The 23015-nt window shown below is 41.7% G+C and overlaps 1 protein-coding gene across 1 annotated transcript; it reads right to left on the bottom strand.

The window, feature by feature from the left end:
• Nucleotides 1-1167: 1167 nt before the first annotated feature.
• gnsb (glucosamine (N-acetyl)-6-sulfatase (Sanfilippo disease IIID), b) lies at nucleotides 1168-22671 on the bottom strand. Its single transcript, XM_049604470.1, has 13 exons — nucleotides 22312-22671; nucleotides 18884-18943; nucleotides 17391-17594; nucleotides 14874-14939; nucleotides 14501-14599; nucleotides 10926-11093; nucleotides 10764-10846; nucleotides 9312-9430; nucleotides 9123-9226; nucleotides 8348-8449; nucleotides 8154-8264; nucleotides 6447-6557; nucleotides 1168-5467 (listed from the first exon to the last, which is right to left on the bottom strand). The coding sequence occupies exons 1-13, from the start codon at nucleotides 22480-22482 to the stop codon at nucleotides 5318-5320; spliced, it is 1548 nt and encodes a 515-aa protein (XP_049460427.1). The 5' UTR covers nucleotides 22483-22671; the 3' UTR covers nucleotides 1168-5317.
• Between the last annotated feature and the right edge of the window lie 344 nt (nucleotides 22672-23015).

Below are 23015 nucleotides of genomic sequence, written 5' to 3'. Positions count from 1 at the left end.
TAACAAACTTTTAATACTGTATATCTCTTGTTCTTTTGTAATGTAAAATCAACCTGCCGAAAGGACTCTGGATGGAAATTAGCCCCCGGGCTACAATCTGGCATATTTACGTGTACTGCTGTGCATTGTCCTGAATTTCTAAATAAATAAATAAATAAAAGAAAGATTTCTTATAAGTGTTTTTCTGTACCAGTGGGGCTTTATACCGTTTTCCCGATGGCAGTAACTGGAAGGAGTGGTGGAGGGGGTGAGAGGGGTCCTCTGTGATCAGGGTGGCTTTCCTGATCACTGAGTGGCTGTACAGTTCAGACAGTGGAGTTTGAGGTGAGCCGATTATTTTTGCTGGCTTGCTTTATTATGCGGGGGAGTTTTGTTTTGTGTTTGACGGTGAGCAGGTTGTATCAGGATGAAATATTGAAGGTGAGAATGGATTCGAGGCCCAATTGTTGAAAAACGCACGCTACAGTGCCCTCCTGGGAGCCAAAATGCGCGCTAAAGTGCCCTCTTGGGAGCCAAAATGCACGCTACAGTGCCCTCCTGGGAGCCAAAATGCGCGCTAAAGTGCCCTCCTAGAAGCCAAAATGTGCACTAAAGTGCCCTCCTGGGAGCCAAAATGTGCACTAAAGTGCCCTCCTGGGAGCCAAAACACACGCTAAAGTGCCCTCTTGGGAGCCAAAATGCGTGCTACAGTGCCCTCCTGGGAGCCAAAACACATGCTAAAGTGCCCTCTTGGGAGCCAAAATGCGCGCTAAAGTGCCCTCCTGGGAGCCAAAATGCGGGGCACTACGCGTGCTATAGTGCCCCTAAAGTGCCCCTGCCCCTTCAAAAAGTCTGTGCACACCACTGTGTCTGGGGACTCCATATTTCTTCTCACCTCCTGTTGGAGGTGTTCCAGGCATGTCCCACTGGTGATGGTCTCAGGGCAGACCCAGAACACACTGAAGGGATTATATCCCCCAGGAGGAGCTGGGAAGTGTTGCTGGGGTGAGGGACGTCTTTCCTTGGCCTGCTGGATGGGTATCAGCCTATGAGCTTTTAAGGCCCAAAATGTCTTTACATCTGCTTGTAACTACATTATAGTGTGTTATTAACCATTTCTTGTTCATATACTGCTTTTAAGGAGGACTTCAAAGTATCTCTGAGAAATATCCACATGACAAGTGCATATAAATGCTTCTTTTGATTTATTTTTAATTTTATCACAGTGCAAATACATTCACATTTAAGGCACGTGAGCCTCGTCAGTGCAAACTCGAGGCCCGCAGGAATATATCGTTCATTTCAAAAGTTAGCAGGTGAAATTTTCCCCCTGAATTACTCACAATAACAAAATCATCAACACACATCTCAGAAGTATCACAGCACTTTCTCCATCTTCCACTTTAAAAAGACTGTTCTTACATGCTATCATTAATACTCAGCGTAAAATATTTTAATAACCAAACATCAGGATTAAAATTTTAAAAAAGGTCTTTAAATCTGAGGCACAGAGTCTTAAGGAGCAATAACTAGACTGTGTCCTTTCAACAACGACTCAATGTCTGGACTTCTTCATTAGACGTGCTGCAGAGATAAATGTGTATGTATGAAAATGAGTTCAACAACACTTAAGAGAATAGAGCTGCACTCTACACAGGTAAAGGTAGAGTTTGACATTTAGGAATTAGATTAAAAGAAAATGCAACTTGCAGCACCTCTAAAGCCAACTATCACTTGCTGTATCTTTCTGTTTCATCTGTACACAACTATGATTAAATAATAATAATAATACCATGAGCCTCCAGAAAGTTGTGAATTATTGTTTTTTTTACAAGCATCTTTTTCAGCATCCGTCTTCTTTGCTAACTCGCAAAATGTCAAACCCTTCCTTTAGAGCTGACTGGATTAGTGACAGCGACAGTGTACCATCAAACCTTTGGTTGTGTATCGTTTAACAACAAAAATGTTCAGATGCATTTTGAACCCTGTAAAGAATAAAAGTTAATAGTGCAGTTTATATGCAAAGACACATCACAACATGGACTGACTGACAGAACGGTAGATCTCCACAACAGAGTGCTGCAGGGACGAAGTTTTTCTGTCGGCCAACCTGGAATCTAACGTCGCCCTGGTTCCCTCATCAAACAGCTGATGGGATTTTCCACTGGATTTTGGATTATTGCCAAAAATACTCTTACACATTTTGTTTAGCAAGATAATTTTCACAAGTGATAACGACTTTTATGATTTTTGCCTAAATGCAGTTGCCCAAGTAAAAATACAACATTAAGCTATAAACAAACTCGCACGACTTTTTGTTGTTCGGCCAACAGCATTGTAGTCAAAACCACCTAAACCGAGAGAGCAAAGTGTATCAAGACTTTGTAGGGATCAGACAGAGTCAAGACCAGACCAGGGCCACTCCCACAATGCATGACACACTAAAAATAAAATGTGCAACATGCATGCGCAACCATGGACACTAAAAACCATGATTCGTCTTCATTCACCTCTTGATAAAATCATCAGAAGGCACTGCAGAGGTGAATTCAGCGTGAGAGAATTTCCTTTGTTTTCTATGAGTAAACAACTACAAACAAATACTAAGAAGCCCAAATAATTTTAACCATCTTCATTCAACTTTTCTATTTTGCCAGTTAGTTGAGATTCCCTCAGTTGTGGTCCTGACGAATCTTGACATAAAAGTCTGAGTCCTTCTTGTCTGAGACCAAAACTAGACCGAGTAAAAATACAGCTGAGTCTGAGACGAGACAGAGACCTTCAAAAAGCGGTCTTGAGGCAGAGACCGATCTCAAGTAGTACCTCAACAACCTCTGTTATCTCATTGAGGCACTTGTCAGCAAACACCTGTTTTCAGACGGGTAAAAGCTTTAGAGTTCACAGTGGGGCGTTTACTGACATATTTTATCTCGCAGAACAAAACATAAAAGTCTCTAAAGCTTGTGTTCACCACAGACCCTGTTTCAGGCATCAAAACCCCACTGACTTCAGGACCAGGGAACAGGGAGTGCTAAAATGCTAACTCATTTCCAGGTTCTAGGACTCATTCCTGCAGCTCTCTGTATGAACTGGACGAGGAGTTCATCTTAAAGAAAATAAAATTAGGTCTTGACACAACGATACGCGAGCACAGCTCAGAAAATAAACCCAGACAATTTTCACAGCAGATATTTTGACTTGTCATCATAAGAAAAGCACAGGTGTTACTATTGTAAAGCTTCAATTAGTAGCCCGGGCTATATTTGGGACAGGTCTTTAATTTCTTTCACACAAATCTGTTGCTCAGCAAAGATCAGGAAATACCGTAACGACTATGAATAATACCTGTATGAAAGTTAGGCTGCAGATAATATATCAATTATGAATCCTACAGACCGACCGTCAGAGAGAGTGAGTTACAACACTCTAAAGGAATGACTAACAGAACATGAATAATTTAGAGGGTAATCCAGGAATGGACACATAATTTCATCTGGAGAACTTCTAGACCAGGGGTCTCATTTATAAAACAGTGTGTAGGATCCACACTAAAAAAAGTACATATGGACAAAAGCCAAAAAATGGCATGCACAAAAAAATGTTGAACAGTTTCTCCAGTCGGGCTTCCACCTCACCACCTGCGTCGCCAATATCCTGTCTCCAAATGTTCGTAAGCATGGGTCAGAATTTCTCCCATCAAGTCTTTTTTTACAGATCACAACTTTTGCATGAGAAGTGGCGTACGCCTCAGTCAGGCCTTGTTTTGTGTACGCAACGTTTATAAATGAGACCCCAGGCCTCTAATTGAGACAGGCCTTTACTCGTCAAAATGTGTAGCCTCACCAGGCTAGTAAAAGCGACTGGGAGTTTAATTAGGACCAGGCTTCTGATTGAAGTTTAACAGCAGTCATAACATTAATGGAAGAGTTCGACATTTTGGGAAATTTGCTTTCTGGTGAGGAGTCCGTGCTAAAACATGTAAAATTAAAAGTAACTATTTCGTCTTTTCAGAGCAAGAAAAAGTGCAGCACATGACTCCATGTATAATGTTCATGTGTTGTTTTTACACCTTCATTAGCTTCAGAGGTGGCGGTAGGAACATTTTGTCGCTGTTGCACGGAGCCAGGTTGCCTGTTTCTCCATGTTTCCAGTCTTTATGCAAAGCTAAGCTAACCATTTGCTGACTGTAGCTTAAAGGGACAGTTCAGATTTTTTGAAGTTGGGTTGTATGAGGCAGACAGTGTGCTACATACAGTAGATGTCAGTCGATACGCCTTCAGTTTGGAGAAGCATCCTGGAGTCTGACACGGAATCTAAGCCATGAACTGCCGTGGACGAGAGCGGCAACAAAACATATTTTAGCTACCTAAAAAAGTCCAACCTAAAATAATCAATATCAGTTTAAGTGCGCTATATTTGGGATGTTTTCGCTGCTCCTATGGGAAAATTAAGCCGTTAAATCACTCTGCGCAGAACCAGACTCCATTGAGAAAAATAGTGATTTAACACTGCTGAACACAGGAGCTGCTGCCCCCGTCAGCCAGGTAGTTCAGATTCACCACACAATAACACAAACTAACTAACTGACTGACCAGCAGCTCCTGTGTTCAGCACGCTAAAATGACTATTTTTGTCAATGGAGTCTGGTGGCTTTGGCGAGAGCATAGATGGAGAACTGGAGCCGCTAATGGCTTCTTCACTAACGATAAGGTAAAGAAAATACTCTCGATATGGTGCACACTTAAATTGTACAGATTTTTTTAAGGTGGCTGACATTTTGTTGCCGCCCTCGTCCACAGCAGAACATTACTTAGCGTCCATGTCAGACTCTAGGCTGCTTCTCCAAGCTGGGGACATCACAACTGACATCTACTGTAGGTAATACACTGACTTTAGAGTACCTAATACAACCCCACCCCACAAATATCAACAATCCCTTTAATATTTCCCGCACAGACATGAGTGGTATCGATCTGAATGTCTACTTCTCTGCAGGAGAAAGTGTATTTCCCAAAACTGAACTTTAACCGTGGCTCTTTTCTACTCAAGTGTCTCAGTAAACCGTGACAGTGTGACAGTGAACCAGCATGCACAACACCAGGACCCAGAAACTGAAGCAGCCAAACAGAATCCAGCCATCGGTAATTTTATGATTTCACACCTGTGCTTTTCTTTCTGAGACTGGTCAAAATGGAAAACATGGTTAAGAAAACGCCTCCAACGATCACACCTGTGGTAAAAGTTGCCCTAATCAGACTAAACAGTCAGATAAACCAACCGCATCCTCCACTGAGAGCATGAAGCAGTCTGTGTTTGGCAGCTTCCTGTTGCCTCCTCTTCACTTGACATTCCTGCAGCTGTCGCCCTGACAGGACTGGAGCTTTATGAGCCGCTGGTTCATCGCCTGCAGGATGGCCGGGTCCACCTTCTTCACAATGTTCTCCAGCTGGTGGGGGTCTGACGTCAGGTTGTACACTTCTACAAACGACTGTGGACACAAAGAAGGAGAAGAAGGAAAGACGCTGAGCTCTTTCACATCTGTTTGTACAGGAATTAAGGCTGCTTTCACACCTGCCCTGTTTGGTTCGGTTCAGTCAAAGTCAAGTTGGTTTGCCCCCTCAGTGCGGGTCGTTTAGGATGGTGTGAACACAGCAATCACACTCAGGTGCACACCAAAACAAGAAGAAAGAAAACACCGACACATCAAACTTATGAAGTCAAACAAACAAAAAAAAGAAATAAAAATGTTGAACAGTAAAAACTTTTCTGCGGGGACGGAGCACCTGCTGCAGCAAGCCAACAGGTCGTCTGCGGTCATTTTGACTTGACAAACGGACTTCACTACAAGCTGAAAAGTAGGTGACGTGCTTTAAACCAGCCGCAGGCGGTCTGACCAGCTGAGTTGCAGGTGACACCATCAGCCAGCTTGAGTTGAGCTCAGACCGGCCAGTTCACACCGCTGACACTTTCTCTGCTACGATCTAAAACAGTTTTGTCTCGTTGCAAATCTTTGGTCTGAACTGGACTCTGTAGAAGTGGCCCCTCAGGCAAAGCAAGCCGAGTATCCCTGGTTTGTTTGCACAAAACAAAACAACAAAAGAAGAACAAGCTGTGCAGGTGAGATTTAAGAAACCCAGAGGGGTTTATAGGGAATCTCACCTCAGTAAGCATAATAAACAAAAACAAAAATCTCAAGGCAATTGAATTAAACACAACTGGACTTAGTTTTGTTTTCCAGTGTTTCCAGTTGCGTTTGATTCAAATGCCTTGAGATAACTATGACCTGGATAAATGAGAATATCCACAGGCAATAACAAAAGTCCATCAATACAAGTAAACAAACATGCAAATACGCAAACATAAACAAGCATGAAAATCAAGCAAAAACATAAAACACATAAAATCATGAAATGTGAGTGTGTACGTAAATGACTCTGACACCTGAGTCACACACAGTCGTGCTGTACCTCGCTGTCTGCAAACTCGCAGTACTGTAGGTCCTGGTCTTTGGCGAGGGTCCTGACGCAGGCGTAGGTGTTGTTGTAGGCGTCTTCGCACACGCAGTCTGGGAAACATTGCTGAGGAAATGAGAGATCATTTTTCTTTAGTTTGTACTGAATATTTGAAGCAAACTGTAAAACTGTACCACTTATTTTGTTGCAATTCTATTTTCTTGAATTAAGAAAATATAGAAATAGTTTGTTTGTTACTAATTTGTCATATCATCGAGAACATCGTTATCGCATTGTTATTTTACAGCCATATTGCCCACCCTTAGAAGTAATCAATAGTTACGCTGCTCCTTGTGTGTACATGTGCACAGCGTCTCCCTTAATGTGGAGGCTGACAGCAGCTCTGCTCTTATCTCTGCTACATTCACATTTTACAGAATGTCAAAAGTTCACTCACCTGCAACCCGTCCACACGTCCCCATGTGTGTAATTAACAGTGTCTATGTGCAGTGTGAACCCACCTTTGCAGGCGCATCTTACTATTTGAAATATTGCACCCGTTTAAATAGCAGCAAAATACTGTGCCATGCTTTTTCTCCACCTTTGCAACATTTCTAAACTAGCCCATCACTGTCCCAGTACACCACCAAAGTCTTGGTTCACGCGTTCGTCACATCCCATACTGAGTACTGTAACACAGTTCTCTCTGGCCTCCCGACCAAACTCAACATATATCTTTAGGTAGTGTGTTCCATAGCTCGATCTTCTTCCAATAAACCAGCAGCAGATGATCACAGTGTTCTTGGAGGCAAATAGTTAATAAGGGAGTTAGCGATGTAGCTCAGCTACTCCTATAGGGCTTTGTATACAAGGAGGAGGAGCTTAAAATCGAAACCTAATGTAACAGGAAGTCAGTGCAGAGCAGCTCAGACTGGCCTGATGTGCTCTCTCCTCCTGGTTCTGGTTCATAGCCGAGCTGCAGAGTTTTCAATCAGCTGAAGTCTCTCAGTGGTGTTTTTTGGGAGGCCAGTAAAAAGTGTGTTACAGTTGACGAGGTGGCTTGAAACAAAGACATGAAACAATTTCTCTGCATCTTTTTCATTCAGAAATGGTCGCACCTTGGTGATGTTTCTGTTTCTGAGGTGGAGAAATTATGTTTTCACAAGTAATGCCTGATGCATTTCAGGTGCGTCCTGTCAGCTGTACTTTTTAACTTACTCCCTGGATGGGATCCACAGCAACACTACCGCCCTGTTGGAAAGAGTTTTAGTTTGTGTGTCACTGCTACTACTGTCACAGTGGCTGTCTGCCTTTTATGTGTCTCTCTCGTGACCTGTCATGCTTGTGTCTGTTGTGTTTTACTGCTTGTGAGCGATCAAACTAGTTCCTCCTCTGAGAGATAATAAAGTTATCTGACACAACTATGTTTGGTAAAACAACTCAGCAGCTGCTCTGGAGCTTTCAAACATATCACATTACATTCCTCTGCAGGTGGAGTTTGCCCAGTTGTTGTGTAATAGTACATATTCAACTTTCCATTCCTCTATGATGGGATCGAAAGCTCCAGATCAGCTACTGAATTCAGCCTGGAGTGAGATTATTTTTGCATTCCTGCTTGGAAAATGACTTTTGACATTTAATCAAGTCTTGTGGCTGATTGATTTTCTGTTGATCAATAGTTAAACATGTTGCTGACACACAGTCTTTTCTTGTGATACTCACAGACAGTCCAGGGCCCAGTTTAGGACAAGCAGGATCCGGCGTTGGATGTCCCTCTCCGGTGTATTCAACAAGGAAAAAGGGACGTGCAGTGCCATTACGCAGTGACGGGGCCTGACAGTCAGAGAATTATGAGTTTTAAGTCTTCAAGACTGGGGTAAGGCAACATTTAGGAAAAATTTAAATCAACAACTGACCATCTGAGAGAGGAAAGACTGCCCATCCACATTGACAGAGGACAGGTTGACACCAGATATGTCCAGTATGGTTGGAGCCAGGTCGATATTCAGCACTGGAGCCTGGAGGAGTCACGCAACATCAGAGAGATTATTAAACACAGACTGAAACAAAGTTTACAGACACATTTCTGCATGTTCTAACGGACATAAGCAATGTTGACATTGTACACTTCCACAAACCACAGATACATTATATAAATATTCACAGTTCTGATTACATATACTGTGTATAAGCTGAGTTGATACCTAAGCGAGACCAAGAAATTTGGGTACTTTTGAATAATAAATTGTGATATTTCCAACCATGTTTATAGTGACAAAACAAGGTATTTCTTAACAACAGGCTGGGAATTTTCCAGCAGTGTTCGTTGCGACAAAAACAGCTATTTATCACCGGAGTTCAGGACATTTCAAGTTGTGTTTGTTGCAAAAAAACAGGTATTTTTTAACAACAGTTTGGAACATTTCCAAACTGACCGAACTGAGAACATTCAGCCAAAACATGACCTTTTCCTAACCAGGTAATTTTTGTGCCTGAACCAAACCACACGTCACAACATAACATAAAATTGGAAATTGAAATGTTAAATACCGTCAAGTTTTAATATGTTACATACAAACCCATGATTTGCAGAAACGTACAATGCCGACATTTATTCTGGTGATTGAGTTGAGCAAAAACATATGTGTGTGTGTGTGTGTGTGTGTGTGTGTGTGTGTGTGTGTTTTGGACCTGCAACATCTGGTTTGGTTTGATGCCAGGACCTCGGACCATGAGCGGAACCCTGATGTCAAATTCATACAGCTGCCTTTTATCAATGGGCAGAGAGAACTGACCTGTGAACAGTAAAGACATCAGGATAATTCAAACAAAAAAATACACCGTTTTAAATCATCTGATGACCAGAGGACGGACTCACACCTGTGTGGTAGCCATTATCTGACGTGTAGAAGATGTAGGTGTTGTTCAGCTCCTTTATACTCTCCAGTTTCTTGACCAGTAGCTCCACCATGTCGTCCACAGATAACAGGGTCTGCCACCTGCAGGGGAGATCAGCATTTACATTTCTTAAAGTTTTATCTGGTACCACAAGAGAGTTACCAAAAGAGCAAGACAATGTCCTTGAATGTGAAAACTAACTTGGCAATAAACCTGATCCTGAATATTTAATATTTAAAGTGTGTTTAAAGTATTTAATGTGTTTAATGTGTGTTTAAAGTGTTTAAAGTGTGTTTAATGTGTGTCTAATGTGTGTTTAAAGTGTGTTTAAAGTGTTTAATGTGTGTCAAATGTGTGTTTAATGTGGGTTTAAAGTGTTTAATGTGTGTCTAATATGTGTTTAAAGTGTGTATAAAGTGTTTAATGTCTGTTTAATGTGTGTTTAAAGTGTTTAATGTGTGTCTAATGTGTGTTTAGTGTTTAATGTGTGTTTAATGTGTGTCTAATGTGTGTTTAATGTGTGTTTAAAGTGTTTGTGTGTTTAAAGTGTTTTATGTGTGTCTAATGTGTGTTTAAAGTGTTTAATGTGTGTTTAATGTGTGTTTAATGTGTGTCTAATGTGTGTTTAATGTGTGTTTAAAGTGTTTGTGTGTTTAAAGTGTTTTATGTGTGTCTAATGTGTGTTTAAAGTGTTTAATGTGTGTCTAATGTGTGTTTAGTGTTTAATGTGTGTCTAATGTGTGTTTAATGTGTGTTTAAAGTGTTTAATGTGTGTCTAATGTGTGTTTAAAGTGTGTTTAGTGTTTAATGTGTGTCTAATGTGTGTATAATGTGTGTCTAATATGTGTTTAATGTGTGTTTAATGTGTGTTTAAAGTATTTATTGTGTGTTTAAAGTGTGTTTAAAGTATTTAATGTGTGTTTAATGTGTGTTTAAAGTGTTTAATATGTGTTTAAAGTGTGTTTAATGTGTTTCATGTGTGTTTAATGTGTTTAATGTGTGTTTAATGTGTTTCATGTGTGTTTAATGTGTGTTTGTAGTGTTTAATATGCGTTTAAAGTGTTTAATGTGTGTTTAATGTGTGTTTTGAATCAACTAAACTTTACAGCACTTCACAGAAATCTCCGCCGCCAACTAGTGTTTGGAGGTGTAACTGCAGACTGACAACAACTGTGGTTATCTTTTCCTAAGTCCTTATGAAGTCTCCTTCACATCTTTCCTTGACTTCATGATGTTTGCCATCAAAGTCATTTGGAAAGGAGATTTTTTTCCTGGACTACTCGACTGCAGCATCAAGGAGCCACCACCCATAATATGACACTGCACCTTCCTAAATGTTTATTCCAACATAACACATTGAATGAGATATTTCAGTGTAAAGTCAAAGTGGCTGGACGAGCTCGGCTGACAGAAGAGAAAATTTATTAGTCGTACCTTTTCCTGTAAGCACTGTCCAGGAAGTTGAGGGAGCTGTTTGGCATGGGGTTAACAGGCTGACGCAGCAGCCAGTGTTTGTCCTGAAATGGAGACACCACAGATTATGTTTCAAAAAGCAGTTACAATATATATTAATATCTGATGTTACTATGGACACACCTTCCCTGGTTTGTCAAAGCTCCCGTCTCGAGGGGCTTTGACGTTGCTGAACTCTTTCTGGTACTGCGGTGCTGCTGTCCAGGGGGAGTGAGGAGCTGGAGGGGACAGCATCAAGAAGAAGGGATGCTGGGGGCTCCTGTTGTCCAGGAAGGACAGGGACCGGTTGGCCTGGATAGAGGAGGAATAAACGGATGAGAAGAAAAAGACAACAGCATCTTTGTTAGTTAAACCCAGCAGGAGCAGATATCAGGAAGCACACACTGCGGTATACAAATGATGAAGGACAGTGAGCTGAAACAAGAGGAAGAGCTGAGCTGCATCTGTGAGTCATTATCAACCCATGATGTGTACCAGCTGATAAAACACATGCTGTTGGATGTGACCAATGCTCCAAGTCCCACACTGTGTTTCATCAGTCCTTTCAATACTCAGAATACTCTGGGCGATGATTCAACTCAACTGCGTTTCCTTCTTGGTTTTGTCTGGTTATTTTTCTGATTTTTATATTTTCTGTCCATTTTTGGCTTCATTACACCGTGACGTCCAGCATGCACTGGGGCGGTTTGCAGCCAAGTGTGAAGTGGTCGGGATGAGAGTCAGCACCTCCAAATCTGAGGCCATGGTTCTCTGCTAGAAAACGGTGGACTGTTCCCTCTGGGTTGGAAGAAGTGTCAAGTATCTCATGGTCTTGTCCACAAGTGAGGGTAGAATGTAGCGTGAGATAGATCGACGGTTTGGTGTGGCGTCTGCAGTGATGCAGGCGCTGCGTCAAACCGCTGTGGTGAAGAGGGAGCTGAGCTGGAAGGTGAAGCTTTTGATTTCCTGGTCCATCTCCGTCCCAACCCTCACCTATGGTCATGAGCTCTGGGTAGTGACTGAAAGAATGAGATCACAGATACAAGCAGCTGAAATGAGGTTCCTCCATAGGGTGTCTGGGCTCAGCCTTAGAGATAGGGGGAGGAGTCAGACATCTGGAGGGAGCCTTTTGTTTTTCAGATTCAGTTTTAGATTTATCGTAGCTTAAGACTGAAAAGCTTAAAAGTTTGCAACCAGTGTTCTGTTGCAAAGACAAAACTTGATAGGGCCCTGAGACTCACAGACTCTGCTGCTTAATGTACAAAACCTTAGACAAAGGTGAACTATGAAGCTGTTTGCTGACGACTTGCATCACTTTTAAATAACTCATTAAAAACTCACCTTCTCATCCCAGCTTTTACTAAAAATCTATACTTCCTACTCCACTGCTGTTTTTAGCCGCTTCCTAAAAACTTTACTGTAGGAGTCATTTAGCATGTGTATGAGTATTTATATCTTCTTCTGTGTACAGTTGTGTATGTATAGATCATAACATTTTTTGACCACTAGATGGTGGTGTGTGCACAGTCTGTGGTGTAACACTGGTCACAGGTGATTGGAATCAGGGGTCACCTTTACAAAACTCCCCAGTTCTCACCTCCTCTCACTGGCTGCAAACTATCTTCAGAGTTGATTTCAAGGTTCCTTAAACAACTGTTAAAGCCCAACGTGGTTTAGCCCCCAGTTAAACATCTGGGCCTCTGACTCCTTATGCTCTGAGTCATGACCTGTGGAAACATGGATGCTTCACACACAGAAGATCTATACAATCAGCACAGTTTCAAGATTAGAGTCACCAATTCAGTATCTGACCAAATGTCTCCCCTTCTGTTCCTGAGATATGATGTTAAAACATGATGATGTCACAGTCAAGCTGACCTTTGACCTTTGACCTTCATTATTTTATCCTGTTGGACATTTGTGTCAAGTTTGGTCAGAATTAGTGTAAATGTTTTTCACTGTTTTGTGAGGTCACACTGACCTTTGACCACCAAATACTAATCAGTTCATTCTTCAGTCCAAGTGAACGTTTGTGTCGAATTTAAAGAAATTCCCTTAAAGTGTTATTGAGATATCACGTTCCTGAGAATGAGAGGAACTTAAGCTCACTGTGACCTTTGACCTATGACCACCATTATCTAATCAGTCCATTGCTGAGTTCAAGTGGACCTTTGTGCCAAATTTGCGGACACTCTCACATGGCGTTCTTGACATATCGCATTCACAAATGTGACCCCTTCTTGTTATGCCACCGCACTGATGTCAGCTGTGGCTGGAGGCATTATGTTTTCAGATTCTACGTCTGTCCATATAGGTACGTAGACGACCTGCTCTGTATCCTGAGCCAGAACCGCTGCTTATTCAAAAAGTGACAAGACGATGCAATGTGAGCCGATGGGAGTGCAAATCAGGCATGTTCAATTCTTAGGCCTCCGCACCGGTGAGAACCGTGGCCGGAGGCATTCTGTTTTCGGGTTGTCGGTCCATCCCATCCTCGTGTATGCGATATCTCAAGAACACCTCAAGGTAATTTCTGTGGCACAAAGGTTGACTTCGACTTGAGAATGAAATGCTTAGATTTTGGTGGTCAAGGGTCAAAGGTCAAGATCACTATGACCTTGTCTGTCTAACTCATGTGAACGCTATATCTCAAGAACGCATTGAGGGAATTTCTTCAAATTTTGCACAAACATCCACCTGGAGTGAAGAATAAACTGATTAGAATTTTGTCGTTGAAGATAAAAGGTCAAAGGTCAGCGTGACCTCACAAAACGTGTTTCTGGCCATGACTCAAGAATTACTTTACTAATTATTACAAAACTTCACACAAATGTCTAACAGGATAAAATAATGAAGTTATGACGTTTTGGTCAAAGGTCAGCTTGACTGTGACATCATCGTGTTTTAACGTCATATCTCAGGAACAGAAGGGGAGACATTTGGTCAGATACTGAATTGGTGACTCTAATCTTGAAACTGTGCTGATTGTATAGATCTTCTGTGTGTGAAGCATCCATGTTTTCACTGACATGGATGGAGACTGTCAGAGACACTGGACTGGTGGGCGGAGTCATACAACCACAGGGTGGACTGGTGGGCGGAGCCATACAACCACAGGGTGGACTGGTGGGCAGAGTCATACAACCACAGGGCAGTAATTCTAGTTTTTCCTCGACTGGCTGAGGCAGCTTCAAGAATTTTATTTCATTTATGGTCCTTGCAGCTAATAAAAGTGCAGCCATTACTGCAGTTTATTACTGGCCAGCCGTGCAGCTGACATGAGGAAGTTCAGCTCTCATAAACTATTTTACAGCACCATATGTAAACAGCCAGTTAAGCAGAAGACTCATCTGTCACCTGATGAGGACGATGAGCAGCAGTATGAAACCAGAAAACAGAAGACAATACATTTAAATAAAACACAAAGAAGACAAACATCTTCACTCTAAAATACAAATGTAAATACTTAAATGACATTAAATATAATTAACTTGTTTTCTTGCTGTTCTGGTCCAACATCCAGCTGTTGATGATTAACCCTTCACGCTGCTGACTGGCAGACAAAAAACACTGAGTGGACATGTTGTGTTTCTGTGACAGCAGCTGATTCAGACAGTCTTGAGGTGAATGGTCTCATTTCATCCTATAAAACCTCACATAAACGTCTGTAGATGACCTTACACATGAAATATTGCTGATCCCAGGCTCAGGAGACTTACTATGAGGTCTGTGAGGTAGTCCTTCTCATAACTGTCTCCGTGCTTTTCCTCTTTGCCGTTGACTGACAGTGTGTAGTTGTAGTACAGTGAGTTCCCCACCTGTAACCAAACCCAAAGGCTGTGACGTCAGAAAGACTTGGAAATATTAAGCATAGTGTCAGTTCAGGCAGGATGTGATGTCAAGCTCAGCTGGCATGACAGCTGATTGGAAGCACTGAGGGAACGACTTATAAATGTCATTTCTATTTGGGGGGGTCTTTGCTGCTGCTCTTTCCATGTAGGCGCATGGAAGGGCAGGGAGGCCCCAGAACAGAGGAAATAGAGTTTTCTTTGACTGAAGTGGTCCTGACTGATGTGTGTTTGTGAGACTCACCAGTGCGTGCCACTGGTCCCAGCCAGGTGGAATATGGCCAACCTCTGCTGCATCTTTCTTACCGTACTGATGGCAGAAAAAAACATTCATATAAGTAACAACCTTCAGAAAGTGTGAAACAGGAATAACAGTCTAAAGACACATTTTGGTACCGGATGAAAAGTCAGAGGATCAGCAAAATGATTACAGTTCATATGGAGGGGAACATGAATGATGAATAGCTGTTGAGATATTTAGAGTGTGGACCAACACTGCCCTGACACCACTCACAGCATGGCTAAAGAACATGAGGACTGTTGATAAGATGACTCATATTCTCAAGTATGACGGTTGGAAGTGTGCCACAGGATGTAAGGGTGACAAGGGTGCTGCAACACCTCCGCCCCCCAGTGTCTGATGCGAGCTGTATTTGTCTAACTGCAATATATTTATTGTTGTTGCAGTAAACCTACACCCACGATATCTTTTTATTTAATAATCAGACTTTTCTGATATTATATAGTGTCTTGTCTGATCAGGTGTGGCAGGAAAAGTTTGAAAAGGATTTAGAAAATCTCAAGACTCAAGTTCAAATGCAAAATTCTTTGTTTAAAGAAGCATTTCACTGCCAGAAAGACGGTCTCTTCATAAAACTGGGCTGACTATGAAGTAGAGAGACGCAGATACTTTTGAAATTTGTGCTACATGACCAGAGAAAACAGAGAAAACAGAGTAAAAGGACTGTGGCATTTGAGTTTGTTCAAGAGGTAGAAAACCTACAACTCTGAGAATGCACTGCACCACACAGGACAAATAAACATAGCCGCTGGCTGGTGGGTGAGGTAATGCGAGCTTGGCCAAAATCAATATGGCAGCCAGTCGGTAACAAACAGTCTCATATTACAGTTGAAGAGTGAGCTAAAATATGTTTTTTAAAAACATTTTAGGCGAGAAATCGACAACTCACTAACAGAATGTTGGTTTGTGTTTGATCAGTGCTGCTTAGTTTTATTGTTTGATCCTCTTGATTTTTTCAGCCTCTGTTTTTACAATACAGGCACCGGTATGGCGCCAACTTCCTGTTCACAAACTCTCGTATTACAGCCAAACAGTGCACTAAAATGTTTCTGAAGATATTTGAGTTGAGAACTAGGCAGCACAGCAGCAGCATGTTGGTTTATGTTTGATTAGCGCTGCGTAGTTTTACTGTTTGATCTCAGGTTCAGGGAGAAAAAAGAGAAAAAGAGGCAGGTCTATCTCTCGGTCCCCTTCTATACTCTTTGTGTTCATGGTCTAATTGGGGTGTCGGTGGCTTAGTGGTAGAGCAGGCGGCCCGGGTTCAAATCCTTTCCCCTTTCACGCTTACCTGTCCTGTCCAATAAAGGCAGAATGCCCTAAAAAATATCTTTAAAAAAAAAAATAATAATAATGTAATTAATTACATGCTCTGTGATTAATTATTCTGAAATAATCACACAAATCAATTTTTGCTGTGAAAGAATTAAAAAAATTCAGTTCAAATAAATTTTGGCAGCGGTGTCGTTGCTGCTGGACGTTGGACACAGTTGTCCCCCTGTCCTCGACCACTGAAACTGATCCGCAGTCCATTTTTAAAAGGGAGTTAGTGAGTTGGTCACAGGTAGACTGACTCAGTCAGAACGCCTGGTCAAGTGCGGCATGACAAGGCTGGCCACTAGTGTTAGCTCGGACCTCTGGGTTCGCTGCTAAATGCTTTGTGTTGAGGTGATGTTTCAGGCTCGAAGTTCTCAAAAGTTCCATCCTGCAGAACCTGCAGAGAACGGTGCTCCTATCAACTGTTCCACCTGGGTGTTTTTTAAAAAAGGTAAATGTTCCATTCAGAGGGCCGAGCAGTGTCGTCTCGTCTGCCTTCATCATGTGACAAGGCACTGGGGCCTTCAGTGACACACTGGGTCTACATTCATATTTTACAGAATGTCATAATTTAACCCACCTGCATGTCCCTTTGTGTGTACCAAGCAGAGTGGAAGCACAATGTAAACCCACTTATGTTGTGCATTCTACTGTCCAAATAATACACCCTTTAAATAGCAGGAAAAAAATTTGCGCCATTCTGACTTTGGACCAGGTTTTTTTGTTGGTCAATGGATTAATTGCTCTCTGCTGCCTCAAAATAGCAACACACCAACAATGTGTCTGACCACACCTCATTTTTAAGACCTACACACCCATGGACACACAGATGGGCGCAAATAATTACACAATGTGGGTGCTGACCATGAAAATGACAACAGCGTCTGTCCGAAACTAGTGCTGTGTCGTGTGCCGCTTTGCACCAATAGAATAAAGCAAAAAATTATTATCAAATAAATAAAACACATTCTTATTCTTATTCCTATTATCATTATTATTATTAAAAATAAATGTATGGTTATTCAACACATGTCAAAAAATAGGACGTGATGTCAACTGACAAAAGTGTGAATGACTCTGACTCAGCAGTGATGTCACCACCCCATGTCGAGCCCAGAACTTTACAAAGCACACACGTGTTCACACCTGGTTCAGGTACTTCCCAGCGAAGAACGTCTGGTACTGTTGTTTGCTGAGGTGGAAGGGGAAGGCCGTGGACTCGGGGCCTTTCTGCCACAGAACGCTAGAGCAGTTCCCAGACAGCGAGTTGTTCCTCACCTCGTGGTTGTGGGGGTACTGACCTGTCAGGATGCTGCTCCTGCTGGGGCAGCACAGCGGCGTGACTGTGAACTTTACAGGAGAAGAAGGAAGCGAGAGTGGCGATAGAGGAACATGAAGAACAGGGGGATGACGAAAGAGCAGCGTGACAAGGGAGAGGAGGATGTGTAACTCATTCTGTTTCAACATTTTAAAACATGTGAAATCATAGGTGAGAGGAGGAATGACTCAGGTCCTTCACTTATGAAAGTACAGGAGTATTATCAGCACAATGTACCACAAGTATCAGCAGTAAAAGTACTGAGTGTGCAGTAAAGTGTCTCCTGTGACTGATGCATCAGTGTTAGAGCAGCATGTAACTGTTGTTGCTGCTCCAGGTGGAGACAGTTTGAGCTACTTTAATACAGTTAGTTTAGACCAGTGGTTCCCAACCTAGAGGTCGGGCTCCTCAAAAGGGTCATCAGATATATCTGAGGGGTCGTCACATGATTAATGGGAGAGAAGAAGAAGAACTAAGTTCAGATCAGTGGTAATTTTGACAGCTATTTTGGATTTAGTCTGACTCTTGAGACAAAGATGTTTATTGGTTTTAGTCACATTTTGGTCATTTTTGTCCCTTCGTAGTTTTAGTCGACAAAACTTCTAAAAGTTTTAGTCAATAAAAATTTTAAATGTTTTTAGTGGCTGAAAATAGTTGACAAAAATTCAAAACATTTCAATTGACGAAAATTCAAAATGTTTTAGTCAGCAAAAATTCAAAAAGTTGTAGTTGACAAAAATTCAGAACATTTTAGTTGATGAAAATTCAAAATGTTTCAGTCAACAAAATTTTTAAAAAAGTTTTAGTCAATGAAAATTCAAAAATTTTTAGTTGTCGAAAATTCAAAATGTTTTATTCGACAAAAATTAAATGTAAAAACAATGTGAGAGCTTTAGAGGCGAAACAACATAAAGCCCATTGGTCGGAGCGGATCGGCTGGACTTTGAATGTTGCGGGTGAGTGTTGCACTTTTATCACTCTAAACATTGTAAGCTTGTTGTTAGCTGTGTAGGCAAACCTCTGTTAACATAGCGCTACATTAGCTACCTAGCTAGCATTTAAGTCAAGATATTGTTGTCACAGAAACAAAACCCATGTGTAGCACATTGTTTATAAAGCTCTGAGATGAAGCGCTTCCCAACGCCCTGCCACCGCTGTTCTGCTGAAGAAGAACACAGAGGCCCTTAAATGTAAAATCTAAATCTGAAAAGTAACTGTAGCTGTCAGATAAATGTAGCTGAGTAAAACAAAATGAAAATACTAAAGTACAAGCACCTAAAAACTTTACATATAAGTACAATACTCGAGTAAAAGTACTCACAGCATTCACAAAAGTTGCTCCTGCGTCTCCTATTAAGGCTTTAGTTTTCTTCATGGGCGTCTGCAGAACAGAGACAAGAACAGATTTAAACAACATGAGAATTTCTCTATAAATCTGGTGAAGACATTGTGAATTTAGCACTCGTCATGAACTCTTTGTTTAATTATTGCTACTGTGTGGACCTCTGGTTTGTTACTGGCACCTTTTACACTGCCTGCCGTGTACAGTGGAGTTTGGGGGGGGGCAGAGTTGTCTTGCAGAAGAGCCAGGAAGTGATTTACATCAGAGTTCATGTCAAATGGAGATTGAACCATGAACATAAATAATAGAAAGTCTGTAAAGCATTTTAATAAATCAATATCATCATTTAAGCAATCGGAGACTGACAACAAATGTAAAAAAATAGTAAAAACTACCCGTCACAAATTCTTAGAACCAAAAGGCACAACTGTTTTAGTCCAAACAACGTGAAGAAAACCTGTTTATTATCATACAAGACGAAGAACAGCATGAAATCTTCAAAAATCAGAAGCTGTAACATTTACATTTTTTTTTAAATTTTGTTTGTAAAATTACTAAAAATACTACACAGCCAGAATTGTTGCCGATTCATTTTAAGAAAATAGTGAAACGCAACTTCAAATTATGTTTTTTTTGTCCAAGCAACATCAAGAAAATCCTTTTTTAATCATATAAGCCAAAGAAAAGCAGGAAATCTTCATATTTGAGAGGCTGGAATCAGAATTTTACTTTTTTTGTTTGATTAAATCAAAGAATTGATTATCAAAACAGTATTGTATTGTATATAGTTTACTTATTTCATTTAGATTTTTAGCCACACCAGCGACATGATGGGGTCAGTCTGCCCACTGCTTAAGTCCAAACTGAAGTATCTCAACAATTATTGAATGGATTGTCATGAAACTTGGTTCAGACATTCATGTAGCATCCACTTCTTTAATCTATAACCAAATAACTGCAAAACAGAAAACATGGGGGCGTCGGTGGCTTAGTGGTAGAGCAGGCGCCCCATATACAAGGCTGTTGCCGCAGCGGGTTCGACTCCAGCCTGTGGCCCTTTGCTGCATGTCTCTCCCTCTCTCTCTCCCCCCTTCACACTTGTCTGTTCTGTACATTAAAGGCTCAAATGCCCCAAAAAATATCTTAAAAAAAAACAGAAAACATGAAGCTTCAGCTGTGCTTTATGTTTAGTGCTAATAAGCACATGTTAGCATGCTAACACATTAAGACAGACTGTCAGACATGGCCAGTGAAACAACAGGGAAGTATTTATTAAACGCAGGTGAAACAAAAAGCTCCACAAACAGTGGCTGATCCTGTTCATCCTCTTTTAAAAGAATTCATAAAATTGCCCTGAGGGAGGCGCTGTGGAGCTGTTGCTGCAGCAACCAACAACATTTACAAAAAGCCTTTCATAACAAATGCAATAATTTTGCTAAATTCATGACCAATACTGTCTGTTAGTGTTGTACTGTGCATGTTTTTGTGTTTTAAAGGTAGGATCTGGAGGATTTTCAAACAAAACAAAATATAGACATATACAAATGAAATCCTGCTTCATCATCACCTATGGGCTTCTACTCATGTGTGGTGGTGACTCTGTTTGCAGAGCTCCTGCCCTTTAACTGTATTTTGATGTTTTTGTGAGCTCGGACCGCTTCTGGGAGGAGATTTCCCCAGCCAATGAGAGAGCACAGGTGCCGTGTCTGAACGTGTCTGAGCGTGCACCAGCGCGAGCCTTGCCTGAACCTCTTCAGTGAAGCCTTCTTCCGTGCCTCCGGGCTCCGTACACCCGGGAGAGTTGAGCTTGATAGGAGGGGCCGAATTTGAATGTGTGTTTACAAACAGCAACTGGAAAATCCTCCAGACCCTACCTTTAACCAACCGCTGAAGCCGAAGTCAGATTTCCACATTTGTGGACATTAAAGATTTTTATTACTAATATGTGACTGTGAACATGGTGAACATTAAACCTGCATAACAGCTTGTTAGCATTAAAGATCCAGTGTGTGAGATTAAGGGGGGTTTTGGGGTGAGGACTGCAGATTGCAACCAGCTGAAACTCCTCCTGGTTAGAATTCCTTCAGTGTTCAGGAGGTTTTTTAGGAGCTGAATCATCCACAAAGGTGTCTTCCTCCAAAACAAACAGATCCACTGATTTAAACCAGCAAAAACACTAAATTAAGTGTTTCTCCGATACTGTTTGGAACCACACTCAGGCTGCTGTCAGCCCTAGAGTGTCTCCTCTGGTCTGAATCAGGGACTCATGTTGTTCCAAAGTTGTATAATTGCCTAGAGTTGGTTGGTGTTCTCACGGCAGCATTTACAAGAGGACCAGATCAAATGCCTTGTGTGAGAAAGCTGCTCTTGATTGGTCAGAATTTCCATGTGGGAAAAATCCAGGAAGTAAAGCAAACGTTGAAGAAGAGTACACTTGCAAGATAAATGTGACACTTTCTAATGTCACAATGGAGGGACAACTACGCAGGTTGATTTTAGCGCTGCTCATCGTGGACTATATTGCTGTCATTGTTCATTTTAGTCAAAGCATACAGTTTGAAAACGAGGCAAACGCGGCTCCAACTAGAAAACAATGTTTTGATGCATTGGATGTGCTGAATGTGCATATTAAGGCAGTACAGGAGGAGGTGCACATTAATAATCCTCCAGGACTGTAACATGCTCATGTTTAACCCAAACAATGTGTCATGTGACTGCAGTTGCTTCACATCCAGGTCGCAACATCTTCTCACCACAAACCAACCGCACCAGAGTTCCTTTGGACCCGGACTGAGACCACCTCTTCAAGAAGGTCTCAGTCTGGTTGTTCTGGTGTGTTCACACCTGCACAAACGAACCGCACTGAGGGGGCAAACCTCAGATATATCCGCCTAAAGCCGACACAGTGGAGCTTTAAATCAGCCTCACAGAGCAGCTCTCTGACACTACACATCAAACCTGGACCTTAAACAGCTTTAATTTAACTGACTGTCACATGGTTAAATGCACTTAAAGCCTCAGCTACATACATGTAATATAACTAACTGTGCATTTTTTGTTTCCTTTGCCAACTTGAAAGTGTTGCAGAATCATTCAGTCAGTCAACTGAAGTGATTAATCGACTTTAAGGGTCCTAAAAAAGTCACTTCCTGTATTTCCAGCTGACATCACGCATCAACCTGAGAGGGCAGCAGACATGCACAGCCCAGCTTCAAGCTTCTCTACGAGTATAGATAATAAAGATAATAAGGTGGCGATAACTCCATAAATTAAGACAAGAGACTCTGAACATAACGCTCAGCTGCTTTACAGACACGCACAGGTGTGTGTTCACAGGTGAGAGCACCACACGTCACTGTAACTCTGTCAGATCAGTACAGGTGTATGTTCCGGTTGCGTCCACTCACCATCCCGCCCAGACGCACGTCCTGGTCATCGCTGAGGATGAGGATGATGTTGCTGGCTTTGGGGCTGTGGGACCTGACGCCGCAGGTGAGCAGCAGCAGCAGCAGCGCGAGGACAGTGACGGCTGCCAGGTGTCTCGTGCTCGCTCCTGATCCGCTCCTCACACCTGCCATTAGACCTCCAGCACCGGCACCGGGCCCGCTGCAGCGCACTCTCTCTCACACACTCTCACACGCACACGCACGCACACACACCGGGGCTGAAGCTCGGTCTGGTTTCCCGGAGGACGTGTTGCTGAGTGAGCGCGTGCGGTGCAGACTGGACGGTGCGTGACACAGCTGAAGGTTTGAGGAAGTGGAGCTGTGGGTCATATGATCACTGTGAGAGTGGGAGGAGTGAAGACACGAGGACAAAGTGTTCAGCGTGGACTTTATTCCACTTTATTCACCAACAAACCCTTTTTACCAACTTTAACTGTTGCTACGTCACACTCAGCGATAGATACTCTGTTACTATGGGAACAATAATCCTATTTTATACACACTGATCAGTCATTTCATATTATATTATATTATATTGCATGTTTTTTTATAACACGGCATAATATACTACATATTTTATCATAGTATGTTTTATTATTTCATTTTGTTATATATTTAGATATATTTTGTTATATTTTAGAATTAAATTTTTTTATTTCCTAATT

The sequence above is a fragment of the Epinephelus fuscoguttatus genome, linkage group LG18 (genome assembly GCF_011397635.1).
Source record: "Epinephelus fuscoguttatus linkage group LG18, E.fuscoguttatus.final_Chr_v1".
NCBI classification, from domain to species: Eukaryota; Metazoa; Chordata; class Actinopteri; order Perciformes; family Serranidae; genus Epinephelus; species Epinephelus fuscoguttatus.
The sequence above is the reverse complement of the archived record's forward strand: the minus strand, read 5'-3'. Positions and strand labels throughout refer to the sequence as shown.

What these genes read in the sequence shown, in the direction of transcription:
- gnsb (XM_049604470.1), bottom strand. Translation starts at nt 22,482, where the DNA reads ATGGCAGGTGTGAGGAGCGGATCAGGAGCGAGCACGAGACACCTGGCA. An exon ending in CTGGGAAGTACCTGAACCAG is followed by an intron (nt 14,940 to 17,390) that starts GTGTGAACACGT and finishes TTCTGCCATCAG; the next exon opens with TACGGTAAGAAAGATGCAGC. An exon ending in AACCAAACCAGATGTTGCAG is followed by an intron (nt 8,450 to 9,122) that starts GTCCAAAACACA and finishes TGACTCCTCCAG; the next exon opens with GCTCCAGTGCTGAATATCGA.